The sequence below is a fragment of the Erythrolamprus reginae genome, chromosome 12 (genome assembly GCF_031021105.1).
Source record: "Erythrolamprus reginae isolate rEryReg1 chromosome 12, rEryReg1.hap1, whole genome shotgun sequence".
NCBI lineage: Eukaryota > Metazoa > Chordata > Lepidosauria > Squamata > Dipsadidae > Erythrolamprus > Erythrolamprus reginae.
This window is the reverse complement of record NC_091961.1, coordinates 31,559,080-31,581,424: the sequence shown is the minus strand read 5'-3', so window position 1 is coordinate 31,581,424 and position 22,345 is coordinate 31,559,080. Positions and strand designations below refer to the sequence as shown.

Below are 22,345 nucleotides of genomic sequence, written 5' to 3'. Positions count from 1 at the left end.
TTGGCCTTAGATTTGGAAGAAAAAGCCTGAGAGGGGAGGGTCAAGGTGGGGGGAGGAGAGCCAGGGGAGGGGAAGGGCTGGAGAAAGAGGCAGGGCAATCAGAAAACATCCAGTGTCACCAGTTTGAAACATCCTACAAACCCCATTCTTGCTGGCCTCTCTGGTGCTCACCTGGTGGCCCTCCATCCGTTCACTTGAGCTTGGCCTGTAATTTTAACCTCGCCAAGAAATCAAGAAGTCTTTTTGTATCTTGCTTGGTTTACCCCTTCCTTCCCTTCCTCCCTCCCTCCTCCTTCTTCCTTCCTCTCCTTCCCTCCTCTTTCTTTCTTTCCTTCCTTCTTCCTTTATTTCTTTCTTCTTTTCCTTCTCTTCCTTCCTTTCTTTCTATCTTTTTCTTTCTTTCCTTCTTTCTTTCTTTTTCCTTCTTTCCTTCTTTCTTTCTTTTTTTATTTCCTTCTTTCCTCTCCTTCCTCTTTCTTTCTTTCTTTCTTGCCTTCTTTCTTTCTTTCTTTCTTTCTTTCTTCTTTTCCTTCTCTTCCTTCCTTTCTATCTTTTTCTTTCTTTCCTTCTTTCTTTCTTTTTCCTTCTTTCTTTCTTTTTTTATTTCCTTCTTTCCTCTCCTTCCCCTTTCTTTCTTTCTTTCTTTCTTCTTTTACTTCTCTTCCTTCCTTTCTATCTTTTTCTTTCTTTCCTTTTTTCTTTCTCCTTCTTTCCTTCTTTCTTTTTTATTTCCTTCTTTCCTCTCCTTCCCCTTTCTTCCTTCCTTCCTTCCTTCCCTTCCTTCCTTCCTTTATATCTATCTGTCTGTCTTTCTTTCTTTCTTTCTGTCTCTCCCTCACTCCCTTTTTTTAAAAAAAACAGTAACATATATTGTCTTAAAGTGAATTATTTTTATCCTCCATTGCAAAGAACCCCCAAATAGCACAAACTTTCTTTAAAAAGTATTTTTGTTGTGTAAAGGTTTGGCCTTAAGAATCTGATACTTCGTTCCAGAAAGCCTGGAACAGAAGGTGTTTCCAAAAGTTTAAATATCACACCTCCGTTTTCATGCATTTACTTAAATTCGTGCCATCCATTTCCTATTTTAAAAGTAAAATGCCCCCAACTTCAAATATCTGATTGCTTTGTTCTCCCCTCCGCCCAATGAATGCTCTGGTGCTTTTCCCATAAACTTTCAGAAACCTTATCCTACACTAACTCTTCCAGCTCCATTATTTTGAATGAAGGAGAAAAAATGCAGACAATCTGCTACAGTCAGCATCCTCTAAGTAAAGTAAAAGTAAACAAAGAGAAGTTGGGTGTTTAAGGGCAGAAACCCCAATTTGCAAGCCTGGAATTTCTGGAGAACATTTTAACCTCACCCATCGCTTGCAAGACGCCTGCATTCCACCTTATCAGATCCTCACAGCTAAAAATGACTTTAACCCACGGAAGAAGCAGCTATTTAAATGCCTTCCAGATTAAACTCTGAAGCGACTTGCAAACAAACATCTCAGCAAAATAGAGACAGCAAGTTTAGGAACGTTTAAAGCAAGCATTTTTGCATTGTTCTTATTTTTCCACATGCAAAGGAACACAGCACATTACATTTCCCTATGCTTTGATTTTAACCCAGTTTAGTTTTGACATTTAAACCCAATTTTTGAGGCCCCGATATAGAGTGACTTCATAACTTAATCTTAGAAACATAAAAGCATAGAAGCTTGACGGCAGAAAAAGACCTCATGGGCCATCTAGTCTGTCCTGTATTTTATCTAAGGATGGATATAAGTTTATACCGGGTATGTTTAAATTCAGTTCCTGTGGATTTACCAACCATCTTAGGTTTCTTTCTATTAATTACGTTGTGTAATTGATCTCATTTTTTTCTGGCATTAAACTTGTAATTTAAGGGCTCCAAACTTCCTGGTATTTTATTCTTGGAGTACAGTAGGAAGTACGGGAGTACGGGTGGTAGGAAAAGCAAGTAGGATGCTTGGCTGCATAGCTAGAGGTATAACAAGCAAGAAGAGGGAAATTGTGATCCCCTTATATAGAGCGCTGGTGAGACCACATTTGGAGTACTGTGTTCAGTTCTGGAGACCTCACCTACAAAAAGAGATTGACAAAATTGAACGGGTCCAAAGACGGGCTACAAGAATGGTGGAAGGTCTTAAGCATAAAACGTATCAGGAAAGACTTCATGAACTCCATCTGTCTAGTCTGGAGGACAGAAGGAAAAGGGGGGACATGATCAAAACATTTAAATATGTGAAAGGGTTAAATAAGGTTCAGGAGGGAAGTGATTTTAATAGGAAAGTGAACACAAGAACAAGGGGACACAATCTGAAGTTAGTTGGGGGAAAGATCAAAGGCAACATGAGAAAATATTTTACTGAAAGTAGTAGATCCTTGGAACAAACTTCCAGCAGACATGGTTGGTAAATCCACAGTAACTGAATTTAAACATGCGTGGGATAAACGTATATCCATTGCAAGATAAAATACAGGAAATAGTATAAGGGCAGACTAGATGGACCATGAGGTTTTTTTCTGCCGTCAGTCTTCTATGTTTCTATGTTTCTACAGTATTTTAGCCCATCTAGATGCTTTTCTTGAGACAGGTGTTCCTATAAATGATGCATAGACACATGTTGGGTTGCCTTATTGCAGCTAAATAAATCTCTACCTTTTGTTATAATTGTGGAATACACAGGGGAGTATCTAAGAAGTGGTACCCCGCTTTTTATAGGGATGGGCTAGGAGCTGGGGTTGTGTTTTTTTTGACCTTGCATCCTTGATTCACACAATCCTCTTGCAAATTCTTGGAGAGAAGCCAATCTCTTCATTAATTTATTATTATTTCGATTTGTAGACTCCAGAGACTTTAGCCTCCCCTCCTCCTTGGTGATCGGAAAATGCAAGCCGAGGGGAAACGGATGAAATTACGCTTTGTCAGGAAGTCATTAGCCACCGATTCTTGCCTTGTGAGCATCTGGCTGTGTTTATCAAATGAATAAATAGGCAGAAATAAACCGGAGAAGGCACTGGTTTTGATCTTGAGAGCGAGGAAGAGATGACCCCGTTGGATGCCCTCTGCAAGGCACACGAGCCTTTCGGTAAAAATGGAATGAATAACAGATTAACTTAGTCAGAAGGGAACCTTGGAGGTCATCTGTTCCAACCCCTTGGTGGAGAGGGCAACCTTGTGCCATTTCAGACAAATGATTGTCCAAGGATGCACAAACTTTTCCTCCCAATCATAAATGGTTCTTCTCAGAAGGTCAGATTGAGCCGGGCAAACTGAAATGAGAGAATCTGAGTCCTTCCTTCCTTCCTTCCTTCCTTCCTTCCTTCCTTCCTTCCTTCCTGTTCATCCGTTCCTTCCTTGTTCTTGTTCATTTCTTGTTCTCTCATTCCTTTCTTCCCTCCCTCCTTCCCTCTCTTTCCTCTTATTCTTTTCCTTCCTTCCTTCCTTCCTTCTTGTTCATCCGTTCCTTCCTTGTTCTTGTTCATTTTTTGTTCTCTCATTCCTTTCTTCCCTCCTTCCCTCCCTCTTTCCTCTTATTTTCCTTCATTCCTTCCTTGTTCTTGTTCATTCCTTCTCTTCCTTCCTTCCTTCTTGTTCATCCATTCCTTCCTTGTTCTTGTTCATTTCTTGTTCTCTCATTCCTTTCTTCCCTCCCTCCTTCCCTCCCTCTTTCCTCTTATTCTTTTCCTTCCTTCCTTTCTTGTTCTTGTTCATTCTTTCTCTTCCTTCCTTCCTTCCTTCTTGTTCATCCGTTCCTTCCTTGTTCTTGTTCATTTCTTGTTCTCTCATTTCTTTCTTTCCTCCCTCCTTCCTTCCCTCCCTCCCTCCTTCCTCTTATTCTTTTCCTTCCTTCCTTGTTCTTGTTCATTTCTTGTTCTCTCATTTCTTTCTTTCCTCCCTCCCTCCTTCTCTCCCTCCCTCCTTCCTCTTATTCTTTTCCTTCCTTCCTTGTTCTTGTTCATTCTTTCTCTTCCTTCCTTCCTTCCCTCCTACCCAGAGGGTTCTTGAATACCAGAGGGGAGGGGTGGGTGAGATCCAGAAGAGGAAAAGTGGAAAAGCAAAACCTGAACACTTGGAACAGATAATCAGTGGAACAACTTGGTGGGTGCTCCAACACTGGAAGATTTAAAGAAGATGTTGGATAACCATCTGTCTGAAGTAGTGTGGGGTTTCCCGCCTAAGTAGAGGTTGGACTAGAAGACCTCCAAGGTCCCTTCCAACTCTGTTATTACACACACACACACACACACAGATTTTCACAGGTATAGGTATGTAAGTTTTGGGTTGTTCAGTTTTTCCCCCCCATGTAAGATCGAGAGTGTTTTTGCAACGTTTCGACGACTCGTCATCTTCAGGCTGATGTTTTAGGCTTCATGCTGCTGCGAACAAAGTAAAATACAAATAAATAAATAAAAGTTTATTTGCAGCAGCACGCAGCCTAAAACGTCAGCCGGAAGATGACGAGTGTGACCCCGTGAAAACGTCACAAAAACACTCTTGATCTCACACGGGGGGAAAAACCGAACAACACATACATATACAGTATATATGTATATATATGTATATACAGTATATATATATGTATATATGTGGCATACAATTCCGAATAAATAAATATGTACATGTATATATGAAGAAGCAATAGCCATCACGATCTCTGGAACATTTAAAATTTATTTAAAACTATTTAAAAATAGTTTAAAAGAAAGGGAAAGGAAAGAAAAGGAAAGGAAAGAGCCAACAGAAATCCCATCTGCCAGCATGAATAAGACAGAAACAACAAGTTAAGTACAGGAGGGACGAAAAGGTGTGGGCCCCTTATTCACGCAATGACCGAATTAAGCAGCATTATATAAAAGCAAGCGTTTCTTCAATGGTGATTTTAATACTCTGATGAAGTCCATAGGGATGGATGAAAGCTCATTAACTTTTTTCATAGTTTTAAATAAATTTTAAACGTTTCAGAGAACGTGATGGCTGTTGCCTCTTCGTTTATACCTATATACGGAACTTGCATTTTTAGGGCAATTCTTGATACGGATATGTATAAACACAACTCAACAGTAGTGGCCACCCGATCTGCTTTGGGGAGGAAGGAATTGAAGGGGATCAAACAAGAACGTAGGATGGTGAAAGCAGAAGGAGGGAGGGAGGGAAAGAAGGCAAGGCAAGGCGATGGGCTATGTAGTCATGCTCCTGTTTCCCCAATCCATGCGATGCGTTGCTTGGACATTACGGCACAATGAGATTGGATCTAAGCGCAAATCGGTCACTCCCAGCAGCTATGTGGCTAAATAGAGAACGAGAGAGAGAGAGAAAGAAAGAAAGAAAGAAAGAAAGAAAGGAGAGAAAGAGAAGATTAAGAGAAAACCCTTCTGCCTTTCGGGTCAAATCCATGGTCCACACCAGATTCCACCAGGAAGAGGCCAATGTTGCCCAGATGGGTTCAGGCTTGTGTGACAGGCTGTCCTTCCTTCCTTCCTTCCTTCCTTCCTTCCTTCCTTCCTTCCTTCCTTCCTTCCTTCCTTCCTTCCTGTTCCCCCCACCCCCACCTCCCATTGCCCCTCCCCCCACGCCCTGTTTTTCTTCTCCCTTCAAAGCGACACAAAATCCACAGCTTGCAGCAAAGGAAGCGACAGGAGTAACAGGAATATCCAGGAGGTGTTCTGGATGAAGGCGCTGAACCCCGCGCATCTCACCAAGTGGGCTGTGAAAGGGAAAAGAGGGAAGAGAGTTGGAAAGGGACCCTTGGAGGTCTTCGATTCCAGCCCCCGCCCCCTGCTCAAGAAGGAGATCCTACAACCAGTGGATCTCCTATTCATGTAGCTTGCCTCACCCATGTTGGTGGGCTTGTGGTTTTCTCCTTGGCCATTGCTTAGTCTTCCTACCTACCAAGATCAGAGGTCCCCAAACTTGGCAACTTTAAGACTTATGGATTTCAACTCTACTCCACTCCAAAGAAAGATTCTATTCTATTCTATTCTATTTATTCCATTCCATTCCATTCCATATTTTCTCTCCTCTCCTCTCTTCCAATCCATTTATTCTATTCTATTCTATTCCATTCCATTCCATATTTTCTCTTCTCTTCTCTTCCCTTCCCTTCTCTTCTCTTCCCTTCTCTTCCTTTCCCTTTATTCTATTCTATTCTATTCTATTCTATTCCCTTCCCTTCCATTCTATTCTATTCTACTCTATATACCACTCCCCTCTCCTCCTCCCCTCCCCTCTTTTATTCTAAGATTCCTCTGCATAAACTGTTTGGCCATACATCGGTTTCACTGCACCTTCCCCTCTGGCCCTGGTTTTTCCTGCCTGACCTCTACTCACCTTTGACCACCGAGATGTTCTTGGACTGCATGTCTTCGTAATCGTTGGTGATCTTTAACTTGCAAGTGTAGACTCCCTCATCGCTGGTGGTGAAGCCAGTGAGGTTCATGTACACGAGGTCATTGGTGACGGAGACGTTGGTGCGAGGCTTGTATGGAGCACTTGCGACTCTGAGGGTGCCGGCCAAAACCGTTCCCTCACCGGCATCCTTGGAGAGGCGGAATTCGTAGGAAAGAGGGTTGGTGGTTTTCCGTTCGTAGGGACAATATACCCGCAGGGTTTGATTGGACAGGCAAGCGCTTAGTCTTTTGACCCGTTGGCCATGGCTGACATGGAGCACTAAGGAAGTCAATAAGAGAATAACAGAGTTGGGGGGGGGACCTTGGAGGTCTTCTAGTCCAACCCCCTGCTCAGGCAGAAAACTTTATACCACTTCAGACAGATGGTTGCCCCATCACTTCTTAAAAACTCCCAGTCTTGGAGGATTCACAACTTCTGGAGGAAAGGATAGAGGGAAGGGAGGGAGGGAGGGAGAGAGGGAGGGGAGGGAGGAAGGGAGGAAGGAGAGAGGGAAGGAAGGGAGGGAGGGAGGAAGAAAGGAAGGAGAGAGGGGAGGGAGGGAGGGAGGAAGGAAGGAAGAGAAGAAGGAGAGAGGGAAGGGAGGGAGGAAGGGAGGAAGGAAGGAAGGAGAGAGGGAAGGGAGGGAGGAAGAAAGGAAGGAAGGAGAGAAGGAAGGAAGGAAGGAAAGAAGGAAGGAGAGGGGGAGGGAGGGAGGAAGAAAGGAAGGAGAGAGGGAAGGGAGGGAGGAAAGAAGGAAGGAAAGAAGGAAGGAGAGGGGGAGGGGAGGGAGAGAGGGGGAAAGGAAGGAAGGGACTAACAATAGCATTTAGACTTATATACCACTTCCTAGTGCTTTTCCAGCCCTCTCTAAGCAATTTACAGAATCAGCCTCTTGCAAACCCCAACAATCCAGTTCCTCATTTTACCCACCTCGGAAGGATGGAAGGCTGAGTCAACCTTGAGCTGGTGATGAGATTTGAACCGCTGAACTACTACAAAAAGGCAGTAAAATGAGGGAGGGGAAGCTCACTTAAAAGCTGCCTTGCTTAACAGCAGAAAGACATTTTGGACTCCATTGTGGTTGTAAATAAAGGACTACCTACACCAGGAGTTTAAAACACATACACACACAGAAAGAGAGTGACCCATAGCTTAGAAAGATCATTTTTGGGAATCGGATGTGCTTGGTCCAGAGTCCAGACAGTTGCTTCCAGGGGCCAACAGGGGGCAGCCCCTGGCAGTGTCTCCTTTTACCTGCCAAGAGTACAGCCAGGCTCACTACCGATCTCAGCATCTTCCTGGGGGGGGGTGAGTTCCGGAGGGGGTGTCACCTGGCACACGGCAGTGTCTGTGGAGCGAAATCTAGGAACAGAAAAAGCGTACGGTGAAGGAGGCAGCGGTGTAAATCGATTGGCAAAGCTGGAAAAAGCAGATTTTTATTTTGGTAGTGTGTGTGTTTTTAAAACACACTCAAAGAAACATAGAAACATAGAAGATTGACGGCAGAAAAAGACCTCCTGGTCCATCTAGTCTGCCCTTATACTATTTCCTGTATTTTATCTTGGATTGATGTTTATCCCAGACATGTTTCAATTCAGTTCCTGTGGATTTACCAACCATGTCTGCTGGAAATTTGTTCCAAGCATTTACTACTCTTTCAGTCGAATAATATTTTCTCACGTTGCTTCTGATCTTTCCCCCAACTGACCTCAGATTGTGCCCCCTTGTTCTTGTGTTCACTTTCCTATTAAAAACACTTCTCTGCTGAACCTTATTTAACCCTTTCACATATTTAAATGTTTCGATCCTGTCCCCCCTTTCCCTTCTGTCCTCCAGACTAGACAGGTGGAGTTCATGAAGACTTTCCTCATCAGTTTTATGCTTAAGACCTTCCGCCATTCTTGTAGCCCATCTTTGGACCCGTTCAATTCGATCCACCATTTTGTAGGTGAGGTCTCCAGAACTGAAGACAGGATTCCAAATGGGGTCTCACCAGCGCTCTATACAGCAGGATCACAATCTCCCTCTTCCTGCTTGTGATACCTCTAGCTATGCAGCCAAGCATTCTACTTGCTTTCCCTACCGCCTGATGACACTCCTTGGAGAGGGGCGACATATAAATCCGTTAGATAGATAGATAGATAGATAGATAGATAGATAGATAGATAGATTATCTATCTATCTATCTATCTATCTTTCTTTCTATCTATCTTTCTCTCTGTCTGTCTTTCTATCTATCTATCTTTCTTTCTAGGTAGGTAGGTGGGTAGATAGGTAGATAGATAGATAGATAGATAGATAGGTAGGTAGGTAGATAGATAGAAAGAAAGATAGAAAGAAAGATAGATAGGAAAAAAGATAGAAAGACAGACAGACAGATAGATAGATAGATAGATAGATAGATAGAAAGAAAGATAGATAGAAAGATAGATAGATAGAAAGATAGATAGAAAGAGATAGATAGATAGATAGATAGAAAGAAAGATAGATAGAAAGATAGATAGAAAGAAAGAAAGATAAAGAAAGAAAGATAGAAAGAAAGAAAGATAGAAAGAAAGATAGATAGAAAGATAGATAGAAAGAGATAGATAGATAGATAGATAGAAAGATAGATAGAAAGATAGATAGAAAGATAGATAGAAAGAAAGAAAGAAAGATAAAGATAGAAAGAAAGAAAGATAGAAAGATAGAAAGATAGATAGAAAGAAAGAAAGAAAGATAAAGAAAGAAAGATAAAGAAAGAAAGATAGAAAGATAGAAAGAAAGAAAGATAGAAAGAAAGAAAGATAGATAGATAGATAGATACCCTTCCTTTTACCGCAGGCTTTTTAAAATTTTCCTTTCTGCAGTTTTTTGGGTGGTTTTTTGAGTCAGCATCGGCTGGGCACCAAGCCAGCCTGCCAGCCGCTCGTGGGAGAGAAAAGAAAAATGACTCATAAGCCCAAATTCTGGAGTCGCAGAGGAATTTTATGATCTCCTGCGGTTCAAAATAATAATAATAAAAAAATAGATCAGCCCCCCTTCCCCGCCCGACATGAATTCGAGGAATTGGTGAGCTGGGAGAGAATTGGCAATTTCCCCAGGGTGAGGAGAAAACGGGCCAAGGAGAAGGAGAAGACGAAGGGAAACAATTTGCAAATCCAATTACAGTGGCAGCTCTACTTATGAACTTAATTCGTTCCGTGATCAGGTTCTTAAGTAGAGAAGTTTGTAAAAAGAAGCAATTTTTCCCATAGGAATCAATGTAAAAGCAAATAATGCCTGCGATTGGGGAAACCACAGGGAGGTTGGAGGCCTTGTTTCCTCCCAGGAGATTCCTAGAGAGGCCCCACAGAGGCTTCTCCCCGCCTTTTCTGGCCCTGTTTCCTCCCAGGAGATTCCTAGAGAGGCTCCATAGAGGCTTCTCCCCACTTTTTCTGGCTCCCTTTCCTCCAAGGAAATTCCTAGAGAGGCCCCACAGAGGCTTCTCCTGGCTTTTCCTGCCCCATTTCCTCCCAGGAAATTCCCAGGGAGGCCCCACGGAGGCTTCTCCCTGCCTTTTCCGGTCCTGTTTCCTCCCAGAAGATTCCTAGAGAGGCCCCACGGAGGCTTCTCCCCACTTTTTCTCGCTCCGTTTCCTCCAAGGAAATTCCTAGAGAGGCCCCACGGAGGCTTCTTCCTGCCTTTTCCAGTTACAGTTTTGGAGGCTCAGGTTTGTAATTGGAAAATAGTTCTTGAGAAGAGGCAAAAAAATCTTGAACACTTGGTTCTTCTCTAGAAAAGTTCGTAAGTAGAGGCATTTGTAGGTAGAGGTACCACTGTATTTAAGAAACAGTAAGGGGAAAACAATTATAGCAATAGCACTTAGATTTATATACCGTTTCACATTCCTCTAAGCGGTTTACAGAGTCAGCATATCGTCCCCAACAATCTGGGTCTTTATTTTACCCAATTCGGAAAGATGGAAAGCTGAGTCAACCTTGAGCCTGGTGAGATTCGAACTGGTGAACTACAGCCAGAAGCAGCTTGCAGTGCTGCACTCTAACCACTGTGCCACCAAGGATCCTTTTCAAGGCTCAATTATCATTGGAAAGAGAGAGGCGGGGAGTAAAAGTAGGGTGGGGATCCTTTTATGCACACTGATAATAAAGATCTTGAAAGCTGTAGAGTAATCGGGCCAACAGATAAGTTGACACCATCTATGACCCTTTATTTACAGATATGAACTTATTTCTTCTTTTCTTCTTTCTTCTCCCTTTCTCTCTTTACTTCTCACCTTCTTTCACGCTCTTATTTTCCTTTCTTTTCTCCCCTCTCTCTTTTTCTTAGCTTTTTTCCTTTCTTTATATATACTGCTTAAAAAAAAATAAAGGGAGCACTCCAAGAACCCATCCTAGATCTGAATGAATGAAATATTCTGATTGAATACTTTGTTCTGTACAAAGTTGAATGTGCACAACAGCAGGTGAAATTGATTGTCAATCAGTGCTGCTTCCTAAGTGGACAGTTGCATTACACAGAAGTTTGATTTACCTGGAGTTATATTGTGTTGTTTAAGTGTTCCCTTTATTTTTTTTGAACAGTATAATGAATGAATAGAATGAATATAGATAAGGATGGTTGGAGAGAGAGTATAATGAGAGAGAGAGAGAGAGATCTCAACCCTTTAATGTTTCAATCACGATCCTTTTATAGCAGTGTATATAAGTGTATACTATTCCAATTTATAATTGTATACTCAAAATCCATATACATTTATATTGATATCTGCACATCCCCTTTAATTTATGTATCCCCCCTATTTATCTTTAATAAAGACTATTTTTCTTTTTAAAAAAAGTAGGGGGGGATAGAATCTGAAGCTGGCAAGGGAGAATCCGGGCTTGTCCAAAAACCCTCCCCAGGAGAAAAACTCCCTGAAATCCCCCCTGTAATTTGTGGTTAGGGGCAGTGAAAAAGCCAAGGTTTTGATGCCAACCGCTGTATCCCAGTGCAGGGCAGGGCTGGTTTTTCTCAGCAGCGGAGGCTGGGCTGCAGGGGTCTAGCTGGGGGAGAGAAGGGGGCACAGGGCGCGCCCCGCTCACGCCCGCCCTTATCAGAGGTTGGCGGGTACGCAGGGCCTTAGGCAAGAGATCTTCTCTGCGTTGGAAGGTCCCCAATGGGAAGGACCCCCTTCGCCCCGTCTTGCGCCCATCTAGGGCGCACTGCAGCCCTACCTGCGCAGCGCAACGCCGCGGATCCTGCGGCATTCCTCGGGCGGAGCACGTGCGCGCTTTCCTGTACAATCCGGGCACAGCCCAGGCCGGCAACCAGGCGCGCTCGCGCTGCGGCAATTGTCTGCCTTTGCGCAAAGTGACCTCTCTTGCAGGCGCCGGGTTCGGTCGGGATCCGCCCTGCGGCCCCTCGCTTCACCTGGGCCCGATACTCCCGCCGCTTTACCCCCCCCCCCCCTTCCCAGGGAGTCTCCCAGCCCCCTTCTCCCGCCTGAGTGCCCGCCGTCTGAAAGGAACCCCTCGCCTAAACTTTGGCAGCTCCATTACCCGAGACAGCTCCTTTCCGTCTCCAGGGCCTTTTTACGCATTCCGACGCTTTCCCACTCGCATGTTGGGGCTGTAAGGGGCCGGGGATGACCCTCCAGACGGAGGGGTCCACGGGGAAGGGGGAGACTGCCAAAGTCCCTCGAGAAGAGAGCCGGGCCAGCCTGCTTCGCCCTGCCGGTCTCTTTGCGCCTCTCCTAAGAACATGAGAAGAGCCCTGCTGAATGGGGCCAAAGCCCATCGAGTCCAGCATTTTGTGTCCCATAGTGGCCGACCAATTGTCCATGGGGATCTTGAGCTGAAAGAGAAGGAAAAACCCGCCCTTTCCCTTGACCCCCAACAAATGGGACCAAGGGAATCCTGTCTGCCTCAACACAAAGAGACAGAGAAAGAGAGGGAGGGAGGGAGGGAGGGAGGAAAGAAGACAGAGAGAGAGAAGGAAGGAAGGAAGGAAGGAAGGAAGGAAGGAGAAAGACACAGAGAGCATAAGAACCTAAGAAGAGCCCTGCTGAATCCAGCCAAAGCCCATCGAGTCCAGTATTTTGTGTCCCACAGAGCCCCCCCCCCCAAATTGTCCATGGGGATCTTGAGCAGAAAGAGAAGGTAAAACCCTCTCTTTCCCTTGACCCCCAACCAATGGGACCCAAGGGAACCCTGCCTGCCTCGACCAACATAGAGGCGGCACTTGGACATCCCTTTCAATAACCGCCTCGCCCTATCTCCCACATTCTTGCTTCCCGTTTAGTGGCTACTACACTCCTCCTCCGTTAAGAGTGGACGTTGGCCACCTGGGCAGGACGGAGCCTGGAGTCTCTCCATCCCGTCCGGCCAGTCGCGGGGGGCGCCTGCCCGGGATGGGTTGGGGTACTGCGCCCTTGCTAGCCAATTACGCGCCGGCTGGCTCCGCAGCGGGAATTATACCCGCGCCCTTCCTTGCGCTCCTTCCCTTTCATTGCGCCCCCTCCTCTGCCGGAGCGGAGAAGCCGAGGCTCGCCTGCCTGCCAGTTGCGCCCCGAGGCTCGGCTACCCCGTCCCACCAGCCGCCTGCCCCGTTATACCTGCAGCCACGTCCAGGCGTCGGAACGGCTCTCCAACGTCTGGCTCAGTCTGGGGCGGCTGCACTAGGCGCCTCGGCGAAGGGGTGGGCTTCCCAAAAGGCCCCGCCCCTTCTGACAACCCGCCCCGCCTCTGCGGTACCCAGGCGGAGAGCCTGCAGCATCCCGCGGTGGGGAGGGGGGGAGAGGAAGAGGAGAGAGTGATGCTGCGCCTGCGCCAAGGCGGAATGTTGGGTGGGCTTGTCTGTCTCGGATAGCTTTGCAAGGGCGACTTGGGTGTTTGGAAGCTGATGAGACTCAGGGGGGGGTCTGGAATGGATGATGCCCACAGGGCGCCTCAAGGGGGTCAGCAGTTGAGCACCAGGGACTTATTTATTTTATTTATTTATTGGATTTGTAGCCACCCCTCTCCGTAGACTTGGTGCCACCAGGAGAGATCTGCCTTTTCTCCTGGGCTCTCGGGAGGGAGGGAGGGAGGAAACGCCATCTCTGACTGGGCATTTTCACACCTGGGGAAGCAGCCCCCCCCCAGGAGTGGATTGGGGCTTCTTGCCAACCAGGGCTGACTTGGAAAGCGGCAGGGATTCTCAAGGGAGGACCTGTAGACTGCATGAGTCAAAAAGAGGGCAGGGAAAATATTGACTGATCCCTCACATCCTGGACACAAACTGTTTCAACTCCTACCCTCAAAACATTGCTACAGAGCCCTGCACACCAAGACAACTAGACACAAGAACAGTTTTTCTCCCGAACGCCATCACTCTGCTAAACAAATAATTCCCTCAACACTGTCAGACTTTTTACTAAATCTGCACTTCTATTTCTACTAGTTTTTCTCATCATTCCTATCATCCTTTTCCTCCCACTTAGGACTGTGTGACTGTAATTTGTTGCTTGTATCCTAAGATTTTTATTAATATCGATTGTTTCTTCATTGCTTATTTGACCCCTATGACAATCATTAAGTGTTGTACCACATGATTCTTGACTAATGTATATTTTATTTTATGCACACTGAGAGCATCTGCACCAAAGACAAATTCCTTGTGTGTCCAATCACACTTGACCAATAAAAAATTCTATTCTATTCTATTCTATTCTATTCACTCTTCTCTCTTCTCTTCTTTACAAATTTTTCTACCGGTTCTGCCTGACCATACATGGCCGAACAGTGATTGACTGGTATGTAGATGTGTTTGATTGGATAATGAGTTAGGGTTTTGTTACGAGGTTCTTCTGTCTTTATTATCTATATTTGACTTTTGTATTGTATTATTCTCTGTTGTAAGCCATCCTGAGTCTCAAGGCGTAGAAGTCTAATACTGTAAATTAAATTAAGTTAAGATAAGTGACTGGATGGAAACTCGTCCAGGAGACAAACAACCAGGAATTAAGGAGACATTTCCTGGCAGTGAGAAAATGGAATGAATTTCCTTGGAAGTTGTGGTGTCTGCAACACTGGAGCTTTTAAAGAAAGAGATTGGGCAATTATTTGCCTGAAGAGGTTTGGGTTTCCTGCTTGGGTTGGGCTGGAAGACCTCCAATTTCCCTTCCAGCTCTGTTATTCTCTCCTTCTGGAATCCTTCAGAGTCGAGGCTGGTCTGGTACTAATTTCCCTTAAATCAAATCTGAAGCTAATTCTTTTCCGACCAGATGGAGACGTTTAGGTTTTAAGAACTGGGAGCGCCTCCTGGCCTCCACACAAGATAGACTTCTTTTATTATTTTCCCCCCATTTTAAAACAATTTAAAATAAAATACATAGTTATACGTTTTTATCTTTTTTAAAAAAATAAATTTTATTGATTTTTTAAAATTTTAACAAAAAGATAAAATTGAACGGGTCCAAAGACGGGCTACAAAATTGAACGGGTCCAATGACGGGCTACAAGAATGGTGGAAGGTCTTAAGTATAAAACGTATCAGGCAAGACTAAATGAACTCAATCTGTATAGTCTGGAAGACAGAAGGAAAAGGGGGGACATGATCGAAACATTTAAATATGTCAAAGGGTTAAATAGGGTTCAGGAGGGAAGTGTTTTTAATAGGAAAGTGAACACAAGAACAAGGGGACACAATCTGAGGTTAGTTGGGGGAAAGATCAAGGGCAACATGAGAAACTATTATTTTACTGAAAGAGTAGTGTAGATGCGTGGAAGAAACTTCCAGCAGACGTGGTCGGTAAATCCACAGTAACCGAATTTAAACCTGCCTGGGATAAACATATATCCATTGTAAGATAAAATACAGGAAATAGTATAAGGGCAGACTAGATGGACCATGAGGTCTTTTCTGCCGTCAGTCTTCTATGTTTCTATGTTTCTATAAAACAAAAATTCAAAACATAAATGTGTGTGCCATCACCAGACAAACAAAATCATATATCCCTCCACCAGGGAAGATTTAATTCTGTATCTTTCATTTACCTCAGCTCCGGGTTACATTGCTCTACGTTGCTTTATAGAGTGATTGAATTTTATTTTTTACATTTGCATCGCTTACTAATATTAATATATGGCTTTTATCCTTTTCCCACCTCATTGTTGCTGCTAATTTCTCTTCATTATAATTATGTAATCTAATTTCCATAATTTCGTAGTGAATGTGATCCACCATGTACCTGCACCAATTTTTTATCGTCCATTTATTATCATCTTTCCACCCAAGCACTATAGTTGCTTGGGCACTTTCTATTGCTGCAATTTTAATTTCTTCATATTCTTTTACCTTGCTATTTTTTATCAATAGTGCTGCTTCCTTGGTTAATTTCCAGTCACTATTCATAATTTGATTCACTTCCGTTTGTATTTGCTTCCAAAAATTTTGGACTTTACTGCATTCCCAAAACATATGCATAAATACTCCCTTTTCCTTACATCCATGCCAACAATTTCCTTTCATCATGGTTTGAAAGCGGGCTAGTTGTACTGGTGTATAATACCATTTATGTAAATTTTTTCTTCTCATCTCTCTTATCCTTGTATTTTTAACTCTTTTAATATTTTCAATTATGCCTTCCATATCCCATTCATCAATTTCTAACTCATCCTGCCAATATTCCGTCAGTCCTTTTATTACTTGTTCCTCTGCTTGTAATAATTCCCTATATATATTACCTGCTTGTGCTTTTATATTCTTACTCTTTTCCCTTAATATCTTCTCTAAATTTGTTTCTTGTTTGAGGAATATTTCTATATTTTCTTTTTTACTTATACGTATTTATTGCATTAACTTGTAACCAATTTCATTGTCCAAGGCATCTCTCTATTTCACTTCTATTGATCCTTCCACCCTTTCATATAACTGTTCTATTCTCTGTATACCTTTTTCCCTTAGTTATACGTTTTTATCAATCATTCAAAAATTTGCATATTTTTTCTAAAAATATCTTTATTACATAGAAAAAAACATTAAAAACATGCATATAGACAGAAAATAAAAACAAATACAAAACATACATACAAATATACAAAAAGGATATTGTTAATACTGTATATCAGAACTTAAGCATTTGACATCTAACATGAGGGTCAACTATCCTGTTGGCCCTTGTTCATTGGACATAAATAACCTGTGATCAATTATTGAATGAAAACAACCAACTTATTACAGTACAAGAATTACGGGAAAAGGGGATTAAAATAGATTGAATTCTCAGATTTTAAACTCATGGTGGCTCTTCCAAATGTTCTTATTATTGTGACATTTACATACAATCTTAAAAACAAAGAAGATTGACGGCAGAAAAAGACCTCCTGGTCCATCTAGTCTGCCCTTACACCATTCCCTGTATTTTATCTTAGGATGGATCGATGTTTATCCCAGGCATGTTTACATTCAGTGACTGTGGATTTACCAACCACGTCTGCTGGAAGTTGGTTCCAAGCATCTACTACTCCTAGCATTTCCTTATATAAGACTCCGTGGCTTGCATTGGCTGCTGATCAGTTTCCGGTCACAATTCAAAGTGTTGGTTATGACCTTTAAAGACCTACATGGCAATGGACCAGATTACCTCCGGAACTGCCTGCTACCGCATGAATCCCAGCGACCGATAAGGTCTCACAGAGTTGGCCTTCTCCAGGTCCCGTCGACTAAACAGTGTCGTTTGGCGGGCCCCAGGGGAAGAGCCTTCTCTGTGGTGGCCCCGGCCCTCTAGAACCAACTCCCCCCGGAGATTAGAACTGCCCCCACCCTCCCTGTCTTTTGTAAACTACTCAAGAGTCATTTATACCGCCAGGCATGGGGGAGTTGAGATAGCTCTTCCCCCTAGGCCATTACAAGTTATGAATGGTATGTTTGTGTGTATGTTTGGTTTTATAATAGGGGTTTGCAGTTGTTTTTATTATTGGATTGTACATGTTGCGTTTATTATTGTTGTTAGCCGCCCCAAGTCTACGGAGAGGGGCGGCATACAAATCCAATAAATAATAATAATTATTATTATTATTATTATTATTATTATTATTATTATTATTATTATTATTATTTATTCTAGGTATACGTTGCTGGGAAAAAAGCCAGCTCCAAAAATAAAATTTAACTTTGTCTTCTGGGTTCTCTATCAATTGAATTTAAATTTTAACTCCAACTGAACCGCTGTCGGCTTAACTTTCCAAATTAATTATTATTTCTTGGTGACTCTCAATTTTAGGCTTATTGCTAGCAACGACAGACTTGTCATTTGGGAGGCTGATGGACAGAACAGGAATTGCCAAGTGGGTAGAACAAAGTGGGGCATCTCTCCAAGGGATTGAAAACGGTGTCTTTTATAGAATGCCATCTCAGAAATGTGCTAACGTTTAATGGAACACGAACTCATCACTTGTCCTATTTGCATTTCAATTAAAAAAATAAAGTATATATGCCAAGAATCCAGGCAAGCCAAATGACTGAAAGCAGACAAGTGCTTTGCCTATTATCTAAATGTTACTTATGCACCGGAAAGAGGATTTCAAAGCCCTGCATTGCAAGCTGCCCCAAATGGATCTCTGGTCTTGGCTATTTCTGGAAAGGGGGGCACTTATGTCTCCAGATGGGTCTCTGTCTTGCAGGGGCAAATGCCAGCCTGGAAAGTGGCAAACTCTACACATACACACACACCAAACCACATTGTAACAACATTGCCCAAAAAAAAGCATTAAGAGTTGTCAATCTCATCTTACGCAGCTTTTTCTCTGGTAACATCGAACTGCTAACCTGAGCTTACAAAACATTTGTCAGACCAATTCTAGAATACAGATCACCTGTCTGGAACCCGCATTGCATATCGGACATTGATACAATCGAGAGAGTCCAGAAATATTTCACAGTCCTTCACTCCTCCTCCCGCAACAAAATACACCTTACTCCCCCAGACTCGAAATACTGAAATTAGACAATTGACAACTTCATGAGCCTCCGAACTGATCTAACTATCGTTCACAAAATCATATACCAAAATGTCCTTTCTGTTAATGACTACCTCACCTCCAACCGCAACAACACACAAGCACATAATAGATTCAAACTAAATGTAAACCACTCCAAACTGCAGAAAATACGACTTCATCAGTAGAGTGATCGACACCTGGAATTCACTACCCTGACTCTGTGGTTTCTTCCCCAAACCCCAAAATCTTTAACCTCAGTCTGTCTACAGTTGACCTCTCCCCCTTTTATTTATTTATTTTTATTTATTTATTCATTTGTCCAATACACAATACATATGGAAGAGAATAGACATGAAGTAATATATATAAAGATAATATGTAAAAATAGAGGAGATATATGAAAGGAAGAAAATATATATGATATATGAGATAAAGGAAAGACAATTGGACAGGGGACGAAAGGCACACCAGTGCACTTATGTACGCCCCTTACTGACCACTTAGAAACCTGGAGAGGTCAATCGTGGAGAGTCTAAGGGAGAAATGTTGGGGGTTAGGGGTTGACACTATTGAATCCGGTAATGAGTTCCACGCTTCGACAACTCGATTGTTAAAGTCATATTTTTTACAGTCAAGTTTGGAGCGGTTAATATTAAGTTTGAATCTGTTGCGTGCTCTTGTGTTGTTGCGGTTGAAGCTGAAGTAGTCATGACCGGTAGAATGTTGCAGTATATGATCTTGTGGGCAATACTCAAATCGTGTTTTAGGTGCCGTAGTTCTAAACTTTCTAGACCCAGGATTGTTAGTCTATTTTCGTAGGGTATTCTGTTTCGAGTGGAGGAGTGAAGGGCTCTTCTCTTTTCTAAGAGGTTTGTAAAGGGTTGTGCACAAGCGCAACATTGTGCCTACCATCCCTATCCTACTGTCCTATTTGTCTTCTTTTATCATTACTTTCTATAGTATGTTTATATAAACTAATATCCTATAATATCCTATACAAATAAATAAGTAAAATAAGATGAATCTGGTAGCCTCTTTTCTGATGAATTGAATTGAAGCAAAATCTTGCACAACAAAGATGCGGAGTTGCATATACAGCTCAATTTTTGCTATTGGTGCTATGGCGTCGCCCGTATTGGTAGGAACCTTCTACTGGATTGGAGAGAGTAACAGGAGAGAGAGAAAATGAGTGGGTTGAGAGGCAAGGTCATTTGTAGGGCACATCTGCCATCTAGTGGCACTTTAGGGAAAAGCAGCCCCATCTCTTTAAAAAAATCTTAAATAATATGTGAGATACAGTGGTACCTCTACCTACGAATGCCTCTACTTACGAACTTTTCTAGATAGGGACTGGGTGTTCAAGATTTTTTTGCCTCTTCTCAAGAACCATTTTCCACTTACAAACCTGAGTCTCCAAAACTGTAACCGGAAAAGCAGGGAGAAGCCTCCGTGGGCTTCTCTAGGAATCTTCTGGGAGGAAACAGGGTTGGAAAAGATGGGGAGAAGCCTCCGTGGGGCCTCTCCAGGAATCTTCTGGGAGGAAACAGGGCCAGAAAAGACAGGGAGAAGCCTCCATGGGGCATCTCTAGGAATCTGCTGGGAGCAAACAGGGCTGGAAAAGGTGGGGAAAAGCCTCCGTGGGGCCTCTCTAGGAATCTCCTGGGAGGAAACAGGGCCAGAAAAGAGAGTGAGAAGCCTCCATGGGGCCTCTCTAGGAATCTCCTGGGAGGAAACATGGCCGGAAAAGGTGGGGTGAAGCCTCCGCGGGGCCTCTCTAGGAATCCCCTGGGAGGAAACAGGGCCTCCACCCTCCCTGTGGTTTCCCCAATTGCACATAGCCCATTGTTTGAAGATAAGTAACAGTGGATTTTCTTCTTAAAAGGCATTTATTTATTTTTTGGATTTATATGCCGCCCCTCTCCGAGGACTTGGGTTGACTATAAATAAATATAAATACATTTATAAATAAGGGTTAAGAAACATGAATGAAATAAGTAAAGATACAAGGAACTGATTGAAGAATGTTGGCCTACAACCCCCCTTTTTTTTTGGCAAAATAAAACAGCTGTTATAAAATTTAATAGCTAATAGCATCTAAATTTGAACAGAAAATAAAACAATCTTTGTATTCCAGGGGTCAAAACCAGACAAGGAGATAGCAGAAGAAAAATGATGAAACTAAATAGTTATGAATTAAGAATTTTTTAAGATTATACTTGTTGATTGATATTATATTAGATTATTTTTTTAAAAAAAAATAGTCTTGGTTGAATATTTACATTAAGAAAAAGGGGTGGGGAGAATGTAATACATAATATAGCAGTAATAAATTATATTTAAAAATAGAAAGAAAGGAAGAAGGTCTTGTAACACAGTGTTTCCCAACCTTGGCAACTTGAAGATATTTGGACTTCAACTCCCAGAAATCCCCATCTCATTTGCTGGCTGGGGAATTCTGGGAGTTGAAGTCCAAATATCTCCAAGTTGCCAAGGTTGGGAAACACTGTTCTAACACCATAAGACAAGAAGACCTGGCTACCTTTGGTCCTTGGGATGGACTCCATAGGTGGATAAAAAAATCCAGTTGCAGTCACATCTGGCTGGCTGTGGGGACAATTGTTATCATCATATAATAATACCAATACCAATACCAATGCCAATATTAATTCTAATACCAATACTAATACTCTGATCAATACCAATACCAATACCAATATTAAAATTAATACCAATACTAATTCTAATATCAATACTAATACTCTTACCAATACCAATACTAAGAATTTAGAAGAGTGAATCTAACAAAGAAGAAATAATAGATATGTAAAAATTCAAGAACTAAAGGATGGAATGCAAACAATGAAAACTGAATAATAAAAAAGAGACCTCAAATGTCATAAACCTTACAATTTTCCAATAGAGAATTAATTATGTACAATTATATATTGTATAATTTTATGAGGGGGAAAAAACCCTTCGAAAACCTCTATTTAGCTTTAAACTAAAGACACCTGATTATCACAGTATAAATCACTAACTGAAATTATGAACTATAATGAATTAAATCAGCATTGAAAATCTAATTATCCATAAAAGTGAGATATTGACTTTGCATATGTAGAAAATCTAAATTTGGGGTACGACATAAACCCGTGGAATTAATCACAGCCTCGGAATGATTTTCAATTAGAACTGAGTTTCGTATTGGATTTTCTTGTTATATACACCATGATCGCGTTTTATGGGGGTTTTTTAAAATCCTTTTAGTCATTTTTTAAAAAAGTAATAATTTAGATGGCATTGATAGTAATTTTATGAGCTGCCCAACATTCTTAAGGGAAGGAATGGCCTAAGTTTAGGCCAATGGCTTTTTGGTTCATGTGCCAAACGGATGCGTATTGAGGGACATTCACATTTTTAGGATGCCAAATTTCCACTCGCACCATAGTTGGTTTCTTTCCCTTCTTCTTCTTTTAACAGTAATTTCAGGGCATCTGGTCTCAATCAGTTTGACAGAAGGAATCTGTGTTTGTTCTTAATATATCTTTTTGAGTTTTTATTGCAATATTTCCATTCCTAATAAAATTGCACAGACATCAGAGGCATATTTCAGCCAGTTGTTTTTAAAAGTCCTTTTCATAACCAGAGGTGGGTTACCCATGGTTCGGACCGGTTCTATAGAACCTGTAGTAAAACTTGGTGGCCTGGGTTGCTAGAATCGGCAGCGACCCAGGCCTGCCATGCCCCAGAACCGGTTCTTTCGGTGCTGCCCAGTAATAGACTGCGGCCCCCACAGGGGGAGGGGGACTTAGTGGGGGTACTAAGTTTATGCACTATTTATTAAATACTTAATAGTTTTTTTATTGTCCTTCCTTCTCTAGTACCTTACTATGATCCCTAATTACTTTTAAAATAGGAAATAATTAAATAGTATGTTTTGACCCATAAACGCTCCAATCATTTTAATCATTATCTAGAACTGAACTTTTATAACAAATCCAAG

The 22,345-nt window shown here is 42.3% G+C and overlaps 1 protein-coding gene across 1 annotated transcript; it reads right to left on the bottom strand.

The window, feature by feature from the left end:
• Positions 1 to 3,392: 3,392 nt before the first annotated feature.
• On the bottom strand, positions 3,393 to 13,046 carry THY1 (Thy-1 cell surface antigen). The gene is made up of 4 exons (XM_070765559.1): positions 12,975 to 13,046; positions 7,655 to 7,762; positions 6,341 to 6,679; positions 3,393 to 5,717 (listed from the first exon to the last, which is right to left on the bottom strand). Exons 2-4 carry the CDS (start codon positions 7,692 to 7,694, stop codon positions 5,605 to 5,607), a joined length of 492 nt encoding a protein of 163 aa, XP_070621660.1. The 5' UTR covers positions 7,695 to 7,762; positions 12,975 to 13,046; the 3' UTR covers positions 3,393 to 5,604.
• Positions 13,047 to 22,345: the final 9,299 nt, after the last annotated feature.

What these genes read in the sequence shown, in the direction of transcription:
- THY1 (XM_070765559.1), bottom strand. Translation starts at nt 7,694, where the DNA reads ATGCTGAGATCGGTAGTGAGCCTGGCTGTACTCTTGGCAG. An exon ending in CCTGGCTGTACTCTTGGCAG is followed by an intron (nt 6,680 to 7,654) that starts GTAAAAGGAGAC and finishes TGACTTCCTTAG; the next exon opens with TGCTCCATGTCAGCCATGGC. An exon ending in GAACATCTCGGTGGTCAAAG is followed by an intron (nt 5,718 to 6,340) that starts GTGAGTAGAGGT and finishes TCCCTTTCACAG; the next exon opens with CCCACTTGGTGAGATGCGCG.